The 20,947-nt window shown below is 41.3% G+C and overlaps 1 protein-coding gene across 1 annotated transcript in view; it reads left to right on the top strand.

Moving 5' to 3' along the window:
- The first annotated feature begins 1,237 nt into the window (after positions 1-1,237).
- Positions 1,238-20,947, top strand: part of ACO1 (aconitase 1) — a 35,531-nt gene continuing 15,821 nt past the window's right edge. Inside the window, exons 1-6 of the mRNA XM_062604453.1 lie at positions 1,238-1,340; positions 11,061-11,181; positions 12,899-13,067; positions 16,601-16,738; positions 18,805-18,874; positions 18,979-19,162. Coding sequence (XP_062460437.1) covers positions 11,085-11,181; positions 12,899-13,067; positions 16,601-16,738; positions 18,805-18,874; positions 18,979-19,162 — 658 coding nt within the window. The 5' untranslated portion in view covers positions 1,238-1,340; positions 11,061-11,084. The remainder of the gene's footprint in view (positions 1,341-11,060; positions 11,182-12,898; positions 13,068-16,600; positions 16,739-18,804; positions 18,875-18,978; positions 19,163-20,947) is intronic.

The raw sequence follows: 20,947 nt of genomic DNA, 5'->3' as shown, positions 1-20,947 counted from the left end.
GTGCCAAAGCCAGGATCTTAGTATTTAGTTAAAAAAAAGCACCCTACGCAATGTATTTTGTTTGCTAGACCCTGAGATACTACCACTGATTTCCCTTGGTCTGCAAGTTCCAGCTGGACATTGCGTAGGACAGGAGGATCTGCCAGCACAGGTCGGTGTGCAGGAAATCCAACCCACCACGAGAGCCATCTTGGGCATTTTTTAGGTTTCATCCTTCATTCCTAGCAGAGCAAAGCACTTCCATTTTCACTCCTTGCATTGGCTTGCTCACCTGAGACCTGCTTCTCTGGGGCAAAGTCAGCAAGTAGCCATTTGCTCTTAGTCTGAGCTTTCTTCAGGGAAAAAAACCAAAACAAAACATTAGAAGTCTTCCTCTCCTCAAGTTCCAACTCTTAGTGTTCAGCAAGTCTCTGAGCCACTGTTCTCTGAGACCATCTCCAGCCTTGTAAGACACATCCACATTCTTTCCAAGAAACTCCCCCTTCCTATTTATATGATGATTTGCCTAGAATTTCATACTTTTTTATGTATTCAGGCCCAAACCATACAGTCATGGGCATACTGGACATTGTCTAACATCCCATAGCACTCTGCTGTGGCCATGATGTCCATGAGATTGCCTTGGACGTCCTGTACTCTGACGTCATTCTTCAATATTGACGTCACGATATTGATCTTGACCAGTTTATAAGTAACCGGGTATTTTTGATGACAGCCAGGGCAGTGGGCTCTCCCCCAGCCCCGAGGTGCAATCCAAGGGCCCTTTCCCATCACACTGTGAAAGTAAGCAGCTCTGTGTCTCAGGCCATCCTGAGACCCATTTGTTTCCCACTCCTGGCCTCAAGAGGCAGGACCCTGGAACCCCTCTGAAGTGGAGCAGGAGCATGGCTGGGAGTGTGCAGACCGCAGGTCAAAGCACACCACAACCCATGCCCCGGCGCCCGTCTTACAGGGTCCAGGTCTGCCATGGCTTGGTCCCTAACAGAGGCCTGCCCTGACCCGGCCTTTGCCCCGCTGCCACCCCGCTGCCCACCCCTGACCTGGGGCCACCCCTTCCCACGGAGGACAGCCCCCTTGTTTCGCCGTCTCACAACAGCAGCGGCTCCCCGCGGGGCCAGCCTGGGACAAGGCTGCTGGCAGAAAGGAGAAGCGCAGCCCGCCTGGCTGGCCAGCTTGGCTGCCCTCCCTCGCTTCCCACCTCCCCGGTCGGCCGCCAGCCGCCGTGCCACCACGGCCGTCCTCGAACGATGGGGCGGAGCCACGGCGGTCCTACCCCTTTCCTCCCCGCGCTCAGCAGTCCCTGACGGCGAGCAGCGGCGGTTGCCTTTTCCTCGCTTCCAGTGAGTGCAGGCCCCTGCTGCCTCCCTTCCTCCCGCACCCCCACAGCTCTGTGGCAGCCGTTCGGGCGCCTCAAAGCGGGTTCACCCTGTCCCGCGGCCGCTTTCCCTAGCGGCGCTGAGGCCTGCCAACCGCGGGGAAAGGTGCGGGGTTGAGGGGCGCCTCTTGGGAGAGAGCTCAGGCGGGTGCGGGCCCGGGCAGGCCAGGCCAGGCCGGAGTTGCGGTGGGACCGGGGATCCTGAGGCGGCGGTGCGGGCGGTCCCGGCTGCGGGGTGGGGAATGGAAGGGCGCGCTGGTGCGGCGGACGGGCGGGCGGCTTCGTGGCACCGGCCCCGGGCAGCGGCCGCGGCAGCGGGCCCCGTGGTTGAAGTGTGGGTTTTTAACCCGCGCACAGCAGGAACGGGAATTGGCTTTTGCAAAGTTGAGGAAGGAGGATGACTAAACTATCTAAAGGAAAAGAGCAGGAATGCAGGAGAAGTTGTGCTGCCCTGTCTTCATCTAGGCAAAGCTTTTTCATTAATTTTCCTCCAAGAACAACTCCAGCTTTGTCGATATTTCTGTAGTGCATTGTGAACGTACCAAGCATAGAGAAACCCTGCAGTATTGCAAAAAACCCAGTAAAACTGCAGTGTAACTAAGAAAAGGGGTGGAAGAAAAGCATTAGAAGGTGAAGCCTCTGTTTAGGTTAAGTGAACAGGGTTTTAATAGTTTTGGTGTTTTGCTTTGGGTGACAAAATCATCTGGTTTACATTCATGGCACAGGACAGCAAGTGCGAGTGCTCCATAACAGTAACAGTTGTGGAGATTGTAGCATATATGCAGGTATTTGCCTTGTTATTTTACCTGGCTGAGGATTGGGGCTGTGGAGATGCCTGGTTTCAGAATCTGGATTAGGTATATGTTAGGCTTAGTCCCTGTGAAGCTGTTCAGTATGTTGCCATGTTTCATAACACTGCTATAGTTCCCTCTTATTTTTCAGCGGGAGGTTGCACTTGGATACTTGGCTTCCACCTCTAAAGTTAGCTAGGCTTGGGGGGGGGGGGGGGGAAGACAGGTCTGGACTTCAGTATTCTTCAGTATCAGCAGGAAACTTGGTCTAAACCAGATGATTCCCTCTCCAAACAATTGGAATTGAATTAATATCTCTGAACACTCAGTGCTGTTCCTATTGTTCAGACTGGCTCTATCAATCCACAATACCGAAGTAAAGGAAGACCACCCTAGAGAAATATTAACACTGGAATGTTTGTTTAGTATTGCTTTGCTTAAAAGCAATTGTGCTCCATCAGAATGTCCCAATCAACTTCTGGGGATTGTTACTGCTTCAAAGAAAGTAAGAGGAATTTAATGGGCATAATGTAGGAAGTGCAGCTGACTCTCATGCCTTCCAGGATCTGTGGGGTGTGTGTGAGGAGTTACTTGGAAAATTGTCTATACTTTTCTCGTTCTGGGCTTTGTAAGATAGAGGAAATTTCTGACGAGGTTTTCAGTATATGAAGGATTCTCATTACTTAGTGGTGCTTTGTAGCGTGTATCATACAGACTGCTGTATCATTCAGACTGTAGGGCTTTCAAACTGAATTTTTGTCATATCATGTTTGTAATTTAATTGTAATAACTGCGGAAAGCCACAGAAGAAATATTATTAACATTTAAATAGTAAGAATAGCAGCAGATCTCTCTTGATATTTATTTCCAACATAGATTTTCCCTATAGGATTTCACCACATAATAACTGGAAATTTTTTCCCTCCCTGAAGTAACAATCCATTTAAGATCAGTGGAAGGCTATGAATTGAAGAGTGGTCCCTTTTTTTCTTTTGAAACAGAGAAAAGGTAGGCAAGAATCTTAATTTCCAGTCTGCTCTGGCTGTGTGAATAGGAGGTAAGAATTTTTTAGGGTGTTTGCCTTCAGTGCTGTTTTAAGGGAGTGGTTAGTTGAGAAGATTTCCTCTAGGTATTTGGCACTTCCTTGAAGGAACTGGGACATCCCGCAATTCTAGGGTGAGGAGTCCAGAAACTTGTGAAAGAGGGTGTTTAGTTTTATTTTTTATTGTTGTTGGGGGGGTGGGTGGAGGGGTGTTCAGTTCCCCCTAGCCTTTTAGTGGAAAACTAGTCTGAAGATGCCAGTTGGACTAAAAGTGTTTTGAGAGAACTGAACTTGCCTCCCCACAGAGCTTGGCCTATGAACTCTGGTTATCAGTTAGTTGGAATTGTCAGATATGCACTTGTTCCGCTTACAGACTGAAGCAATGGGTGTTTGCATTCATCTGCTTGAACAGTTGAATAGCTGCTGAGATTGTATGTAGCAATTTTTGTTGTGATAAAAGTATCTTTCATTATTTCCAGAGCACAAATTCAGAATTAGTCTTGAAATGGCATGAAAAGTTAGGACTTTTCCCCCATGATGGCAGATGTATTTCACAACTGTAGTAATCCTCTCAGCAGTTTTTCATTCTGAAAGGACTCCTTCCACCTACATATCTTTGATAGCTCTGAAACAGTTCAAGATGCACAGAGGTGCAGAGACAGCAGTTTACAGAGCTGGCACGTTGGTAACAGCATGAGTAGAGAGCTGATTCACAATACTCCTGCTTTTTTTTCCCTTTCCCATGCACCTCTTCAATGTTCCTTCTCCCCTTCACATGAGCCTTGTGAAACAAACAGACGAACATGGAGATGTCTTTTAATCCTTCCTGCTGAAGTTGAAACCAGATTTCAGACCAAGCCTATGTACACACAGCACTATCTGTATTTGACTTCTTGCAGCACTTACATGTTAACTTGCCAGTGGGAACCTGTTTCTATGTGTTATGCAGGATTTTATTTAGCTTGTTTTTTACTAACACTGAAAGCTGGTTCTTTAAAACTGGTCTATGCTGCATATTTGTTAATGAACAGGCTAAGACTGCTAGCACAGGGGAAATGAGCAGCAAGTATCTGCAGAGGTAGGAAGTAGGTTAAAGTTCACTGTTGCTCTTTCACAGGGAAAAAAAAAATAATCCAGGGCCTTATTTTTATGTGTTCTGTAGTCTCCAAATAAGCTTCCCTGTATTCTCAGACATAATACTGCTCATTTTCCTGCAGCAAAAAGAAAATTAGTCTCTACTTTTTAACTAGGCTATGCAGCGGTGACTCTGACGTAGTGTTCCCTTAACAATTACTTGCGCCTGTTTAATTAGGTTCTGGATTTTGTTAACTGTAAGGCTAGATTGTGTTCCAGAGGCTGTCACAGAGGTATGTGTGCTTGCCTGAGTCACCAAGAGCTGGTGAGACGTATGCAAGAGAAGTGTTTTGACTGTCACTTAAGCCGTGCAGTGGCTAAGTCATCAAAGTATAAGTAGACTTCTCTTTAAGCATCTCTGTGTAATGATAGACTTCTCTGTGTAACAGAGACACACATAAGATTATTTCTGAAATCTCTGTTAGCACTAAAATCTCAGCACTGACTGCTTACAGCACTGTGTATTCTTATAAAGTGGCTTTACCTGTCACAGGTAGAGTAAGTGTTAAACAGTAAGAGCTTCTCTTAACCAAAACAAGAAACCTATGTTTTGCAGCAGTAGTTGTCTTCATCTGTTCTGCTTGCATCCAGGATTATGTGTAGATATGTTATAAAACAGGACTCTGCTTGTTGTAGTAGTGTTGAACTCTATCCAAATGGTGGGGCCAGGCATGGACTGGGAGGTGGTCGTGTTTTTTGTTTTCTTGCCAGATTTTTTTGGTGTGTTTGTGGTGGTGTGCTTGTTTACCCCATAGTTGTTTTCTTTTCTAAACTAATTTGAATTATGGATTGATTCACTTACTGAGGGTTTATTACTGTAGACACCTGACTGATATTGGGAAAAGTTGTTTTTCCATAATAAAAATGCAGACTTCTGGCAACATGTTTAACTTGGATATTTTCTCCTTGCTTTTCAAGCAAGGTAGGCATACCTTGGAGCATGCTGCATTTCTAATAGCACAGAAGTTTCTACATGTTGGATCTGCTTAGGGATCTTTGTGGCTGGGTGATCTATGGGTTCAGTAAATTGGAAGCAGGTATCAACATCTTTAATTATGCCCATTGCTGAGTAGAATGGGAAACTATGAGAAAAGCTGTGTAAGTTGCAGACACTCGTTTTCTGTTGGGGAACTGGGCAATAGCTCTCAGTTTAAATACTGTTCAGCTGTATATAATTCTTGGTAATGTTACAAAATGCATGCTCAGTATTGTCTTCATGAATTTGTAACTTGTTAATCTGCTGCTCTGCTACAGCTCCCCTCAGGTTTTCTAGTTACTTGCTTTTGCTATTTAGATGTGCTTGTCACACACATACTTGGCATCTAAGTGCAGATACATATACATACATATATACATAAAACATCAGTCGAGTAGACAAAACTAGGAGAAAGAATTTGGGGAAATAGGAGGAGTTATGATAATTGCAGTAGGAGATTGTAAGGTCAGATTCAGCATGGGTGGAAAATGCTGTATTTTGCAGGCAAGGCCATGAGTGTTCCCTGTGTCCTCTGCCTTACCACCAGATGAGGGCTTTTGTCATAGCAGTCCTGCCAGCTCACCTTTCCTTTTCCCAGTTTTCAGTTGGAAGCTTCTTCACAGTTTTCCTGCAAGAACTGGCAAGCCTGAGCCTTCCCCCTTTTGTTGATGGCTGACAAAATACTATCTTTGCTTTGGCTGAGTTTAATCCTTTCTATTATTTCTAGCATCTGTTAGTGTGTTGGAATTAAACTGCTTGTTTTCTGAGTGTGTGCGTCCCAGTGGTGGTTCAGAATTTACCCACTCTCCAGGAAGAAGAGCTTTTACAACTACTACTACATTTTAGTCAAGCTATCAGATACTTTTTTTTATTTGCAGATGCTTAAAATGAACTCTTCCTTTTAATAACGTAGGCCTCTTTGTATAGTTTGGAAGACAGCAACTAAGAAACTAACGATGTAATACAAGACAGTGGTGGAGACCTGTTCTTTTTCCCTGAGTGAAATTAATGTCTGTACTAAAATGCTGAATGACTGTGCCTGTTCAACTTTATGGCCTGAAGCTTAGACAGAAAATGTTTCATACAGAGGCGTTTTTTTCTTTTTTATTTTTTTGTTTCTGCAGGTCAAACAAGATGAATCTGTGTCCTTGGTTTGTCCTCAGGCACTTATGTAATAAGTATGGTTATTACTAATCCGGAGTTTTTGTCAACATTCATGTCATGTACTACAGAAAGGGCATGATTTGCTACCATATATTTTAGCAGAAAAATACTCTTTGTGCAAAGGTTTACTGTTACTCTGGATAGTTAGAGTTGAGTGGGCTCCCTAAAAAAAACAAAACAATATTGTTGCTGGTATTGATCTGGTACAACAAATGAAAATAAGAGCAGTTGTGTATTTTATTTTTTTTTTTTTTTTTTTTTTTTTTTTATTTATTATAGTGGTGTGAAATAGATTTTTACTTTTAGCCTGATCAGCTGTATTCATGTTTACCTTCAGCCTTTCCTACAACTCTAAAAAAAGTAGCTAATATGTTAAAGTGACGTCTAGAACAGCTCTGGTGTCTTGAGGTTCTCTCCTAGGTGTAGTGGGAGGCTAAATAGCACATCTTTTCCTCCTCTGCAATCTGCATGAGGTAATTTCTGCAAGTGCAGAACTACGGGATGTATCAGGATGCTTTCTTAATTCCATTCATTTTGGTAAAATTTCAGCTTGTTGCTATTGTTCCAAGTCACACTGCTGCTTTTAAAGGGGTCTCAAGTACAGTCTAAGACACACAGCCAATCACGAAGGTGCTTTAAATAATACCTCAATTACTGAACTGAGTCCTTTTCCAATAGAAGGTGTTGTGATATGTCTAGTGCTGAATTCATGTTGGATACTCAGAAAGGTTACATCAGCTTAAGATTTGAAATCAACACATGCAACTTATGTTTAAATCTCTAGTGAATAGGGTGGTTTTTTGTGTAATTTTTTTTTAAGAAAAGCTATTTTAAGTTATGTACTTGAATCCTTTTTGTGGACCTCTTCACAAGATTTTAATATGCTTCAAGTGTATTTGATTTAGTTGATTAACTTTTAAGAGAGAGCAAGGAAAGAAGAGGGTACAGGCATCTTTGTCCTTCTGTCCGCTTAGGCTTGTGCATACTTCTGTGTCACCAGACACCTTCCAAATTCCTGTATCATCAGTCTTCAGGCTGCCATAAAGACATCAACCCCGGTACAGCCACTACTTTTTTTGTGCTGATCTTTTGTTGATATTAAGCATCTGAGCTGCATGGTAAAAGCTGAGTTTACTGACCCATTCAATACAGATGAAGAAAGGAATGCCGTTGTACTCAGGTTTTGCTAGTGCAGATGTTTTTCTAGAGTGTCACGATGTAAAACTTGTACTGCCAGACGAATTTGAACCCCTTCTGTGTTAACATCTAAGGTATGAATCAGCTGTTACAGCCAAGGGTTCATTCTCTACTCTGAAGAGCAGTTGTTGCATGCACAAAAGCCAGCTTCCTTTTTTTTATATTTGGAAAGTTATGATCTTGTCCAAGTAAATTTGCCATGCTGGTATTCATGGTTAGAGTACTTCTGCATGGTTAGAGTCCTTTCACTTCTCTGGGGTGGGAGAGAAGTGGAGCTGGGGGAAAAGAAAGCCAGAAGTCAGACTTGTGATGAGCTGATATGCAGCCTATGAATGTATTCGAGGCATGCTCTCAAAAGAGATGGAGGTAGGTGACACAGTGCCAAGCAGCTGTATTGGTGCAACAAGGTGAGTGGGAAACAATATTGGTAGTTAGGGAGTATAGATCTAAAGATGATCAGTATTAGATGGATTATCAGTGTTCACAGAATTGTGTTAGTAGGCACAGGAAGGGGTAAAATAAAGTTATTGTTTATCTGGTACATTTTAGACAAGTAATGTAACCATGTAACTCTTTAAGAAGGTTCCAGTAATGCAATTCTCCTCTTTTTTTTTTCTTCCCTTCCCTTTCTTTTTCTGCTTCTTCTGCTGCTGCTTCTTCTGCTGCTGCTGCTTCTTTTTTTAACTCCCTAGCTGAAAAACTAGGAAAAATGTTTTTTCATACATTTCAGTCAGCTGAAATCCCTGGTATCCTTGAGCGGTTTCTAGAATTGCACAACAAAGAACACGTGTCTGGATAATGGGAGACGAAGAATAACTCAGGCTAGTGCTGCTGCTGTATTCTAAGACCAGGATGAACGCAATCTGGGGGGGTGTCTGGTGTCTGTTACCATTAGAAACCTCTTAATCTGTACTTCAGTCTTCCTGAGGGCCACTGTATGGAATTCTATTTCAAATGTGACCTCCACACAAACAGTTTTGAGGTTGTTAGGTGGAAGGTGAAGTGCTGGCTTGAGTACATGTGATCAGCTGTTATGGTTGTCATGCAGCAGTGGCCATGGTCAGTGTGCCCTGCGCACTGCACCAATCCCAGGAGGCAGATATTGTCATATTTGCATTTCTGAGTCTGCAGGTCGTGAATAAATGTTCTGTGCTGCAATCACAGGTTAATCTGTCCAGGTTGGAGAGAGCCTTGGGTGACATGGTCTAGGGTGAGTAATCCCTTCCCATGGCAGGGGCTTGGAACTAGATGATCTTAAGGTTCTTTCCAACCCAAACCATTCCCTAGGTTTATAAGTTACTGTCTGGAAATAGTAGTTGGTATGACTGAGGCTCCTCTTACTCTGTGAAATTTGCTGCAGCAATCCTGCAAGTTGTTCTTTTTGCTACATTCATTACCCCTTTGCAGGGAATTTTAACTGGCTCACAAGGCTGTAACAGAGTTCTTCATAATGGTGTGACCAGGTAGGTGAAAAGAACATGTGTTTAGGCCTTGGTAACCCCATAGTTAGGCTTATTGGTTTAAATCACTGATCAAAGCGGGTTTGTACTCGATGCTGTGAACTGAAAGAGCTGTGTTCAGGGAACAGGGTGATGTCTGGCAAGGAGATGGTAGCAAGTAGATAATGTGTGATAGCATCTTGAATTGCTGCTGTGGTTTGCTAAGACACTGACTTGAGTGGGAAAATGTTACAATTGCAATTTATACTAAGTTAAGAATATGTGAACTGAGTACATCGTTATAAAATTAATGATCTGCTTTATCTGTCAGGGGATATCTCGGCGTTCTCTATCTTCAGCTACCCTTAGACTTTCCCAGGAGATGTGGTTATGCACAAAATAAAGTTTTCAGCTTGGAAGGCAGAAAATAAAGCTCATTAGGAGCATAGCTACAAGGAGAAAGGAAGCAGTTTATTTTGGTCATGCTCAGTCATAGAAGCACCAAGTTTGCTTAGAAGAGGAATAACTGTAGTTCATGCTGTTTAAGGAAGATGTCACTTAAAACTTTTTGTGCTTGTGTAGAACGAGTATCTGCAAAGCTGGAAAGAGCAGTCTCAGAAAATAACTTGTAGATGGGAATGCAAGAGAGGATGTGTTTGGGGCTTGGGGGTGTTTGCAGTCTGTTGATATGCCTCCGTTTCTGCCTTCCCTGAGCATTCAGATGTTTATTTGGAAACTTCTGGAGTTTTGTTTGACAGAATTCGTGAAAATTTTGTTTCTTTTACAGTATCTTGCTGCTTTATACCCTGAACCTTCCTTTGTCACCATTTCTGCTGTCTCTCCATCTCAGTCTAAACTTTGACTTGGTTGGTGTCCCAGATCAAATGTGATTTGTGCTGGAATAGTTTAAAAATCCTCCGTAAATGTATTCCACATAATAGTATTCCCTGAGCAGTCAATAAGATTGATAGGTGAGATAAATGAATTCACTCTTTGGTCTTGCATTAACTGTTAACAAATACTGACCTTTGCGCACCCCTTTGCATCAAACAGGAAGATAATGTTACTTGAATGGAGACAGGAACACTGCTGTGGGAAAACAACAGATCTGAAAATTGGGCCTGTGATTGTCTTTCTTCTAAAAACATTTTAAACGTGACTGGGAATGTTGCCAGGCACTGAAAGAGAGTTATCCTTACTGTTAAATTGTTGGCTTGCTCCTTGGCATGCGTTGGCCTAAACTACTGCTCCCAAAAGAGGCTGGAGCAGAGTTCAGGCCTTAGGAATGTCCTAGGAACTGTTCCATTTGCATGCAGTTAACCTGTTCTGGGACTGTGATATATGCCTAGGGTGAATGTGGACCCTGCTGTGCTACTTGGCCTTGATATTGGGCTTATCTTGGTGTACTTTAACTTGTTCAAGTGAATCCTAAAAGTCCAAGGTCCCAGTGGAATGCTCTATCTAGTAAACCATTAAAGCCACAAAAAAAAAAATAAATCTTAAACTAAAATGATGTTTACGATAAAATCTACTTTTAAGTATATAGTTGTTTGGTTTTGTGGCAACCATAACAAATCTTCTGAACTCAGAAAGGTTCATTATGTCTCTGATAGTCAAGGTTTGTAATCTTAATTTGTAATACTTTCTAGCTCAAGTAAAACTATCGTGTTTTCTGTTTTGAATTGATGTATCCATATTTTTCACAATGCTGTTATCTTCCTGCAGACCTTTTATCTCTGAGGATGGGTTACAAGTATGTTTGTAGGGGAAAGGGCATTACTAACACCTCCTGTGCAGTACCATTTTGTCTGGTACAGGCCTTGTATGTGGGACAGATACATTGTGGGAGGCTGTTGGACATGTACTTTGTATGGGGAACAGATGCCATGAAAAAGCTTTGATTTTTTTTTTTTTTTTTTTTTTTTTTTCTTCTGTATTTTAGGGACAGGAGGAGTCTTGAGTAACCATGAGCAACCCTTTTGTACGGATTGTGGAGCCACTGGACATTAAACAGCCTCTGAAGAAATTCTTCAATCTAAGCAAATTAGAAGATGCAAGATATGGTACGTTGACAACATAAGGAAAGCATTTCATCAGCATTGAACAAAACCTGAAGAGACATTGCAACATTGTATAATATTTGGTCTCTGGAGGAAACTGAATTCAAAGAGGGTTCTTGAAACGTTAACAAAATTTGAGTATAGAAAACCTGGCAAGATGACAGTATTCATTTCTCAACATGCTGTGCACACAGCAGTCATGTTTCTCTTGAGTGGATGAAGAGGACTAGGCAAAACTAAGAGCAAAAGTTTTCTCAAATACTGCTATGCTGCTCTCAAAAGCTAGAAAGGACTTAACACTAACATCTGGCTGAATCATCTGTAGAGATTGCTTTGCTTTGAAAAGAGTAGTGGCTTGAAAATCCTTTCTTAGGAGACTTTTTCTTTTGTTCCTCTGACACTTCCTGAATGTACGTGGGCATCTTCCATGTGGCAAGGGTAAAAATCTTCCAATATGTGCCACTGACTTAGAGAGCAAGTAAGTATTTGTAGCTTACAGCTGTCTGTTTTGGGTATTTTTCCTCTTTCAAAAAGGAAACAAGTGATTAAGAATTCAGGGAGCAAGAGGAGGAATGTTTTCTCTGAACGTCAGCAATGCATATCCATTGCAGGCCCAGGTAGTGTGTAAGTGAGAAAACTATTAATGTCAGATTTGGTGTGTGAAAAACAAAGATGAGTCTTAAGAAATAGACAAATACATATATGGTATTACCAGTTGATCCATTCCAGGATTCTAAGAATGGGAAACTCCAGAGTCTTTAAAGAAAAAACAACTAAATTCTCACTGTCCTACAGAAAAATGGGTATCTGAGCAACAGAAGAACTGGGGGTGGGGATTAGGGATTAAAAAACCCCAAATCCAAACAAAACCAACCACAACAATGAGAAACCAGTACACCCATCCCCCCGTGCAAATGATTCTGAATGACTTTGTCCTGAATAATAGGGTGTTTTTATGATAGCAGCAATGAGGTCTCACTTTGATTAAGTAATTTTTGTGTCTTGGGGGCCGTGTGTAGAAATTTGGGACAAACTTCTCAAGAGAGTTTTGAATGTGAACATTCTGAGAGGAAATCAAACAGCTATGATTACAGTGGACCACGGGAGGAAGGACACAGAAGCTTTTACTGTTTCTGTTTTTTCTTCACACCCATTGGTTGTAATAAGGCTGTCAGGACTGCTTTAATAGTATTTTGTGTGATCTTCTATAGGTATTTCTATCTTGAAGTAAAAGAAGGTTAGCAGGTGCCCAGTCTTAATGTCCAGTTTCATTCTCCATCTCATGAGAAGAGATTGCCATGACCACTAAAGCTATGCCTTTCAACATATCACATAGAAAATTGTATGTTTCTAGTGCATTTATATGACTGTGTTCAGTGGCAAGAGTGAGAGGAAACTGCAGAGAAACAGGGTAAGCACAGCATCTTTTCAGAACAGTATTGCTGTTGAGGATGGAATAGCTGTGGAAAAGATTCCTTTCAGCAAAGTTGTCTGCTGTCTCACAGGGTCTGAGATAATAAATCTGCTCAAAGAAGTAAGGGGAACAGGTTGGTTACCACTGACCTGACAAAGCTGGAGGCTCGAAAAGGATGTCTGATAATTTATGAGAATACAGGGACAGCACTTGAAGACCCATCTGCCCCAGGTGTCAAATGCTGTGCTTGCTGACATATGCCTTAAAGTAAAAACTGAACTTGTTTCTTGTCTCTTACCCATACAGCACGCCTGCCATTTTCTATTAGAGTCCTCTTGGAAGCAGCGATCCGTAACTGTGATGAGTTCCTAGTGAAGAAGGCAGATGTTGAGAACATTCTCAACTGGGAAGTGGTGCAACACAAGAATGTTGAAGTGCCGTTTAAGCCTGCAAGAGTTATCCTGCAAGACTTCACGTGAGTGTGATGGTCTCCAAAGATTGGAAGAGGGGCTTTTGAAAGTGTAGCAATACTCAGCTTGGGATGGATGTGTGAGCTGAAGGAAAAAGTAGCAGTGAAATGTGTGGAAAGATCTTTTTCACCTTTCCTGGATGCCATAATACATAATTCTGTTGTAAAGGCAAACACTCGTGATGAAAACACTAAATGAAGTGCTTCTGCGTTGGGAGAAATTGATATCTTTATGACCCTTTTAGAACAGAGGGAAAGAAAATGGGATGGATAAATTGCATCCAAATGAATGAATTCAGAGTTTAGAGGTTTTGTTGCTTGGAGGTGGAAGGGAGGTAGGGTGATGTCTTCTACCCTTGCCCCAGGACTTTTGCTTTCAGTTGTCTCCCTTTTTCAGTTCTCATTTATACCCCACATCATTACTTTCTCTTCCAAGTAAGTACTATTCCAAATATATTTTTAAAGACTTCTCTGTTATTGAAAAGGTGTCTACTTTTTCCCAGAAATGCATATTGAGATTCATACGTAATGGCCTCTGAAAACTGGCCCTTGTTATTGCAGTTTGGTTAGTCTCCATGTGTCAACATGTAAGAATCCCTAGTAGATGTTGACAGTCAATTTTCAGGTGGAATGGTAGATTCTAACTGGTTTTAATACAGCATTTGACTTGCAAGTCCACTGTCCTTTGTAAGAGAGTTTTAAGTTTAGCTCATTCATGGTAAGCACCATGCTGCTCAGCTGCCAGTTGATTTTTTTTTTCAGAACAGTAAAGTAACTTAGCTTCCTTGTGTTCTGCATTTTCCCAGAGGTTGGTCAGGTGCTAGAGACCCAGCACAGCGCAATTGCTAACGGAAATTGTTGGGCTTTTTCGAGACTTTGCCAGTGTGGCAAAATGTCAGTTGAAAAACATGCTAATTTCCTAGCTGTCTTCTACCTGCTGGCTGTTGTTAACATTGTAAAAAAACTGGAGCACAGAGGAAGTTGAGCTTTCAAGCAAACATTGTCTGCTTTGTTGCTGCACTCTCCTGTTGAGTTTTAAAAACGTGCCTGTAAGTCTGTAGAGTAGCTACATTCATAAAAAATGAGCTCCTGAGCAGGCTCTTGAGTGGGATCTTTTGGTAAAGGCAGCTTTGGCTGCCTTCCAGAAGCCATACAATTACATTTTCATGTCCTGATTAGAATTACTGAATTTCCTAGATCTCATCATTTTGTAGTTATCCCGTAGATAACCAGTAGATGGATGTTGTATCTGTTCCTTTTCAATGGTATAACATTTGTAGGCTAACAAAATAATTCTTACGCTCCCTTTCTCTTACTCCTGCTGTTCTGCAAATTCACCTAAGTAGTATAACGTGGTGTTTGCTGTTGTCCTTGGAATATGTATATCCTAGGACAGTGAGCTGCTTCAAACAGCTGAACAACATCAGGTAATCATGTTAAGTTTAGATGATGTGGACCCTTTTTTTCCTGTTTGTTTTGGTGAACAGGATCTTTGAGGTAAAATTTTGTGGTAATTACAAAGCTTTTTCTCATCTTCTTTCATTGTTTCTGATAACATTTTAAAATCATGGTAGCTTCTGTAGCTTCCTTATAATCAGCGTTGCAAACATAAGCTCTCACTGCTTTGGCCTGCTCTTGTAGAAACTGTCGTGGTTTAAACCCAGTCAGGCAACTCGTTCACTCACTCCCCCCCTTCTTGCCCTCCCCCTACTCCCGGAGGGATGGAGAGGAGAATCGAAAAGAATGCAACTCCCACGGGTTGAGATAAGAACAGTTTAGTAACTAAGGTATAACACAAATCACTGCTGCTACCACCAATGATAATAATGATAAAGGAAATTACAAGGGAAGAGAATACATCATCTCACCACCAGCCGACCGATAACTCGCACCCCCCAAGCCCGACCAAGCTCTGACCGATACCTCCTCCAACCCTGCAGACCCCCAGCCCTTCCGGCTCCCTCCCAGTTGCATCCTGGGCATGACGTGCTGTGGTATGGAATACCTCTTTGGTCAGTTTGGGTCAGGTGTCCTGTCTCTGCTTCCTCCTGGCTTCCCTTCCTCCCTGGCAGAGCATGAGGCTCACAAAGTCCTTGGCCAAACCAAAACATCCTTGTTATCAGCTCTGTTCCCGAGCTGAAAGTCAAAACACTGCACTGCACCAGCTACCAAGAAGGAGAAAAATGAGCGCTACTGCTGAACCCAGGACAGAAACACAGTGTTCTGAATTATACCAGATCCTTACAAGCACATCATAGACAGCTCTCCTTGTGTCAGCAGCCAGCAAAATCAGATAGGCTAGCATGCAAGAGGGTTTGCCAAACTGATTGAAAAGTGTCATGTCCCTCTGTAGAAGCTGAGAATGCATGTGCTGAGAAGCACCAGAAGCTTTGTTAAGACAAATATGGGAACATGTATGATCTGTTAGGTGAGATGGGTGTTGAAGTGCCAGAACTTTTTGTTACTACTCTGTGTTTGCCTATGACTAAACTTGGGTTGGAAGTGGAAAATGGACTCTCCTGTGCATTATTACTTTGACCCTCTGTATAGTTTACCTACCTCAGTTAGGATGGAAGTCTTAATTTAGGGATTTAAAATCCTTTTGGTTGAATGAAACATGCATAAATAAAAAGACCTGTTAACCTTTTGTCTGAGTCACTTGAAGTTCAAAGGCATGCAGGACTGTCACAAGATTCATGAGAAGGCAGAAATGCGAACATTGGCTTACTGCCTAAAAGCGTGCTATTTGAATGTCATTTGTGATACAACATCTTTTGTCTGTTGTAAGTAGAATTTGTTAGTTAAGATGAATGGTACAGCTTATTTTTGCCTTTCATGTCTGTCCAGTGATCTGCCAGGGCAGTTAAATCCAGTTCTGAAATACAGTTATTCCGCAAATGTGTTTTGCAGTCATATCCTTTGTAATTTAAGAAATCCGATGCACTGCTCTACCAGTTTCACTTGAAGCATGGAAGATAACAAACAGTCCTAATTACGGAGAACATTCTTCTGTGCTTCACAAAACTTGGAAGAGACTACTCTTGCCTTAAAATCAGCTAAAAAAACATAGCAAAGAATCAAGGAAAGGCCATTGTAATTTTTCCCCTCCTCACTTCTTTCTTAAACAGAATGGGGAGGAGAGAGAGGAGCAGAGCAAAAGAAGAGAAAGTAGTTCAAAGTCCCAAAGGAATACTGACTAAGATTAGGTTTCCAGATCCCCAGCCAAGCACGTTAAACTGCATCTGTTACTTGATGAATTTTGGTTTTACCTTTTCATTCTCAACAGTGCTCAGGATATAGATACAACTCTGTCCCTTCTGCTCTTCTTTGTCTTCCCAAGGGTACTCTCTCTGCCTCAGAGTAATGATCCCAAGAGTCTGGGTAAGGCTGTTGCTTGTTTTGTATGTGAGGTGTCCATTCTGCATCTCAGGGTCTTAGTTGTGTTTTCTTTCTTGGGTTTGGGGGTGTTTTTTGTTTTGGATTGTTTTTTTTTTCTCTTTTCAAATTGTTTCACCTTGCCTATTTCTGTTCTGTTCTAGTGGGGTACCTGCTGTGGTTGACTTTGCTGCAATGCGTGATGCTGTGAAGAAACTTGGTGGGGACCCTGACAAAATCAATCCTATCTGTCCTGCTGATCTGGTGATAGATCATTCCATCCAGGTTGATTTTAACAGACGGTAAGGATACAAAATAACTCTTCTTAATAGTAATAGGTAAGCTGGATCCAGTTACCAATAGTAAAGGTAGTTCCACTGGTGATATTCTTATCATTTGGACTACAACATCCTAGACTCTAAGACTCTTTAAGGTAGACTGTTATATCAGTTGCTGCGAATTAGGTGGGGGAATTCTGTTTTTTTTTCTATTGTGCATCTCTCAGCAGTGCAAGTCTGGATTATATGTTAATAGAAACAGTCTTTGTCCAGACCTGTGGTGATCATAATTTTCCATAATAATACTGCATTATTATTAGTTGCTCAGAAATAGCTCTTTTCCATATGCAGTTCTTTGACCCTGGAGGACTTCTTGGAAATGACAAGTGAGAATGTCTCCTTTCTTCTTTATTTGCATAAGACCTGAGCTGCCCTACCTGAGCTCTGATTTCCTGTTTGTTAGTTCACTGCCTCCACGCAGAAGAGCACAAGACAGTGATTAATAGGCCTGTACAGGTACAGGAAAGAAGCGTAATGCTGTTCAGCCCTCAGCATACTACAAAGAGATGAGCACTCACTAGACCCACAGTGCAATACAAGACTAGGGGTCTTGCATAGGGGTCATCCTACCCTCCATGATAACTAAACATGAGCCTAATGAACTACTTTTCCTAACAGATCCTATGATTACATGCTTCTTGGTGGTTTCCTTCCATCTTCCAAACTCCTGAAGTTTTTCAGTCTGTTTTTTTTACCTTGCGTGCTAAAATACTCTGTGCATATATTATCCTCTATAGGAGGTAGTTTTGAAGTGGGACGCTTAAATTGTAACATTACAAAGAATAAAATTCCTAGAAGGTAAATTGAGGAACATAATTTCCAGTATTTAGAATGGAAGTGCCAGTATTTAGAGGCTTCTTTAGAATGAAAATACTGAACTTCTAAGCAGAAATGTATTGTGAAGCCTGCTTAGACGAAGAATGTTACTAGGCAGTTTTCAAATACAACTCTTTTCCTACTTTTTTTTTTTTTTTAACTGTAGACTAATAAGCATACAAGTTCTTGCTGATGCCATTTCATAGTTGTCAGGGGCCAAAAAGGGCCAAAAAATTTTATGAATGCAACTGTCAAAATTCAACTTTTTTTTGTTTGTTTGTTTTATTTTTTTGCGTTTTTTAAATTTTTGTTGTTGTTGTTGTTTTACACATGCTGCATCTATTCTTAACACAAAAGTAGGAAATAATAATCTAGAAACTGGTTTCTGGGGTAATGGGTGTTCTAGCACTAATCTATTAAACTAGAAACCTAAGCTTTTTTCTTTTTAATTTGCATCATGTCATTTTTACAATCTTTGGGAAACAATTTCTTTGTGAACAAGGTTTTTCATCTTTACCATGGGGCAAAATAAATTACTATGTTTCCTTTTCTGTCTTAATTTAATACCGTTCATTTTATGTTATCAGTAGTATCCAGGACTTCACTTAGATCACTTTTTGCTAATAACTACTTTTTGTCACAGCCTCATCTTATTTCTCTAAGGCTCTATACATCATGAACATTGGCCAGCCCTGTGCTTCAGTTTTTTCAAACTCTAGTCTCAAGTTAGGCACCTGTTTCAAAGAAAAGTTTGTTAGCTCTTTCTGCTTTGAAGCACAAGGGCTTAAGGCAGCACTGTATCATGAGTGATAACCTCTTCTGAAATAAATTTTCAGGGCAGTTGGGTTCTGCTTTGCTGATTTCTACTGATTTAGTATTACAAATTTCACAGTGCTCTAACATGTAGTGTAACTTTTCTCAGGCTACAAGTTCTAGGCCTGCCATGTGTGTAATACGCACACTAGCAGACTAGCTAATATGCAGACTAGCACTCACATTTGAACCAAGCATTAGTTATTATCTCTTAAGATTTCTTAAGTCTTTGTCATTGGTTGCCTGCAGTTTACAGCTGCAGTGAGATTAAAAATATGAGCTTGATCAGCATTAACACATTAGCTAGTAATTCTTTTTTTTCAACCTTTGGGTATATCTGACCAGACATAAATTTCAGATGGATACTCTTGGTTCTGACAGTAAGTTATTTTCACTTGCAGATCAGACAGCTTGCAAAAAAATCAGGACCTGGAATTTGAAAGAAACAAAGAAAGATTTGAATTCTTAAAGGTACTAAAAGAATCCTATTTGCATGGAGAATAGTGCAGTGAACAAAACCTCTTCCAGTGCTCATGTGCATTGAAATTTGTTTATTCCAATTCTTTCTGTTTCAGTGGGGCTCTCAGGCTTTTAAAAACTTGAGAATTATTCCACCGGGCTCTGGGATCATCCACCAAGTGAACTTGGAGTACTTGGCAAGAGTGGTAATGGATCAGGATGGCTACTACTATCCAGACAGCGTGGTGGGCACTGACTCGCACACCACCATGATAGATGGCTTGGGGGTGCTTGGCTGGGGTATGTGCAGTAGTGTATCATGAGCAATCTATTGTCTGACTAAGCTGTGTTTCAGACTGGTGAGATGACCCTGGCAGGTTACCCTCCACCCAGCTGCTCACAAACTTCTCCTGCCGTCAGGATAAGTGTAGAGAATCAGAAGGGCAAATGCAAGAAGAAAATCATGGGTCAAGATAAAGACAGTTTAGGAAGTGAAGGAGGGAGAGCACAGGGGAAGGAAATGAGAGCAAGTGATGCAAAGACAATCAGTAACCACCTCCCATCAGCACACCAAAGCTCAGCCAGTCCCTGTGCAACAGCTACTTTGGAAAAATTCCCCTACTCACTGCCTGCCAGTTTTAATACTGAGTGAATGTAATGTTACATGGCATGGAGTATCAGTTCTTTCAGTTTGGGTCAGCTGTCCTGGCTGTGTACCTTCCCAGTGTCTTGCCCACCCCAGCTTACCTGCTGAGGAGCAGAGTGGCAAAACAGAAAAGAGCTTGACACTGTATATGCACAGCTCAGCAAAAGCTAAAGCATTATCATGTTATCAACAGTGGTTTGGTCACAGATGGCACTGTATGGGCTGCTGTAAATAAAAAGTTATTTCCGTGACAGCCAGACACAGTACACAGACTGACCACAAATTCAAAGAACCTGATAAGGTTTCTTACAGTTATATCAGACTTTGTAACTAAGCTCCCTGTTCTGATAACAACCTTAGGTGATTTCTGGTGCATGTGTTGTTTTGTTTGTTGTTTTGTTTTTTTTTTCTTTTATATTTTTCTTTATTCTGCATTTAAGTCACCAGGAAGCAGGCAAGAAAAATTTAACTTAGACTTCTGGAAGCATCGTAGTTGTTTGGGAAAGCAGAAGAGTTGAAACATCAGTGAAAATCAGTTTTTTCCCTTCATCACAGCTACTTTCAGAGTGTTTCCTTATCTAAAAGTACTTCAGATACTCTATTAGATTTAAAATGCTTAAAGTTGAATCTGAGTGAGTTAAATATGGCTAGAGAGGCTATTGTGAAAAACAGCACTATGAAGCATATTCTAATACCAGAAGTCTTCAGAATATTTGTTACAGTAATAAATACAAGTAATTCTTTTTCTGCTTGTAGTGGCAAACTGCAATATTTGAATTATTGACTAAATAAAGAGGTATGAAATGAAAGTATTTGCAGTCATCCCACGCATGGTAGCAAAAACTTTAGTTGAACTTTCTATCTTTCTGTGACATGGCGATAGGAATCCTATAGAAATAGATATGTACAAATACTTAATGCATTGTGTTTATTCAATTAAACTTTACTTTGTTAAATTAGCAAAATGAAGTAGTCATTTGACTTGCATTCCTCTAGTACTGAAGGGTGCTTAACACAGAGGTTCCAGCCTGCACATGCCCAAACCTGGTTGAAACTTAGCAGGTGTAAGGAAGGTATTTCTATCTTAACAAATAGCTTTTCTGTTAGTGTTCTTTAGAATAGTCTGTGCTCTTGACTCTGATCTTTCTTTCCTTTAAAATAACTTTTTAAGTTTTTGCTTGGTGATCAGCAGTCATGGCCTGCACACATTTCACAGCACAACACATTCAATTGCATGTCTTTGGTTATGCATTTAATGCTTAAGTTGTTAAATAAAACTTCTACATCTATTACTGTAAAAGTCAAACATACTTGGAGTAAGTTACTTAGAATTACCCAATATCCTATCTAATGGCTGAGGAACAAGGATGAAAGTATGAAATGGAAAGAAATTAAAAAGCCAGACATTGCAGAAACTGAAGCAAGATGAGGAGTGCCAC

This window comes from Pezoporus occidentalis, unplaced genomic scaffold (assembly GCF_034315485.1).
Source record: "Pezoporus occidentalis ecotype Australia unplaced genomic scaffold, CSIRO_AGI_Poc_V1 ctg86, whole genome shotgun sequence".
Lineage (NCBI taxonomy): Eukaryota > Metazoa > Chordata > Aves > Psittaciformes > Psittacidae > Pezoporus > Pezoporus occidentalis.
The sequence above is the reverse complement of the archived record's forward strand: the minus strand, read 5'-3'. Positions and strand labels throughout refer to the sequence as shown.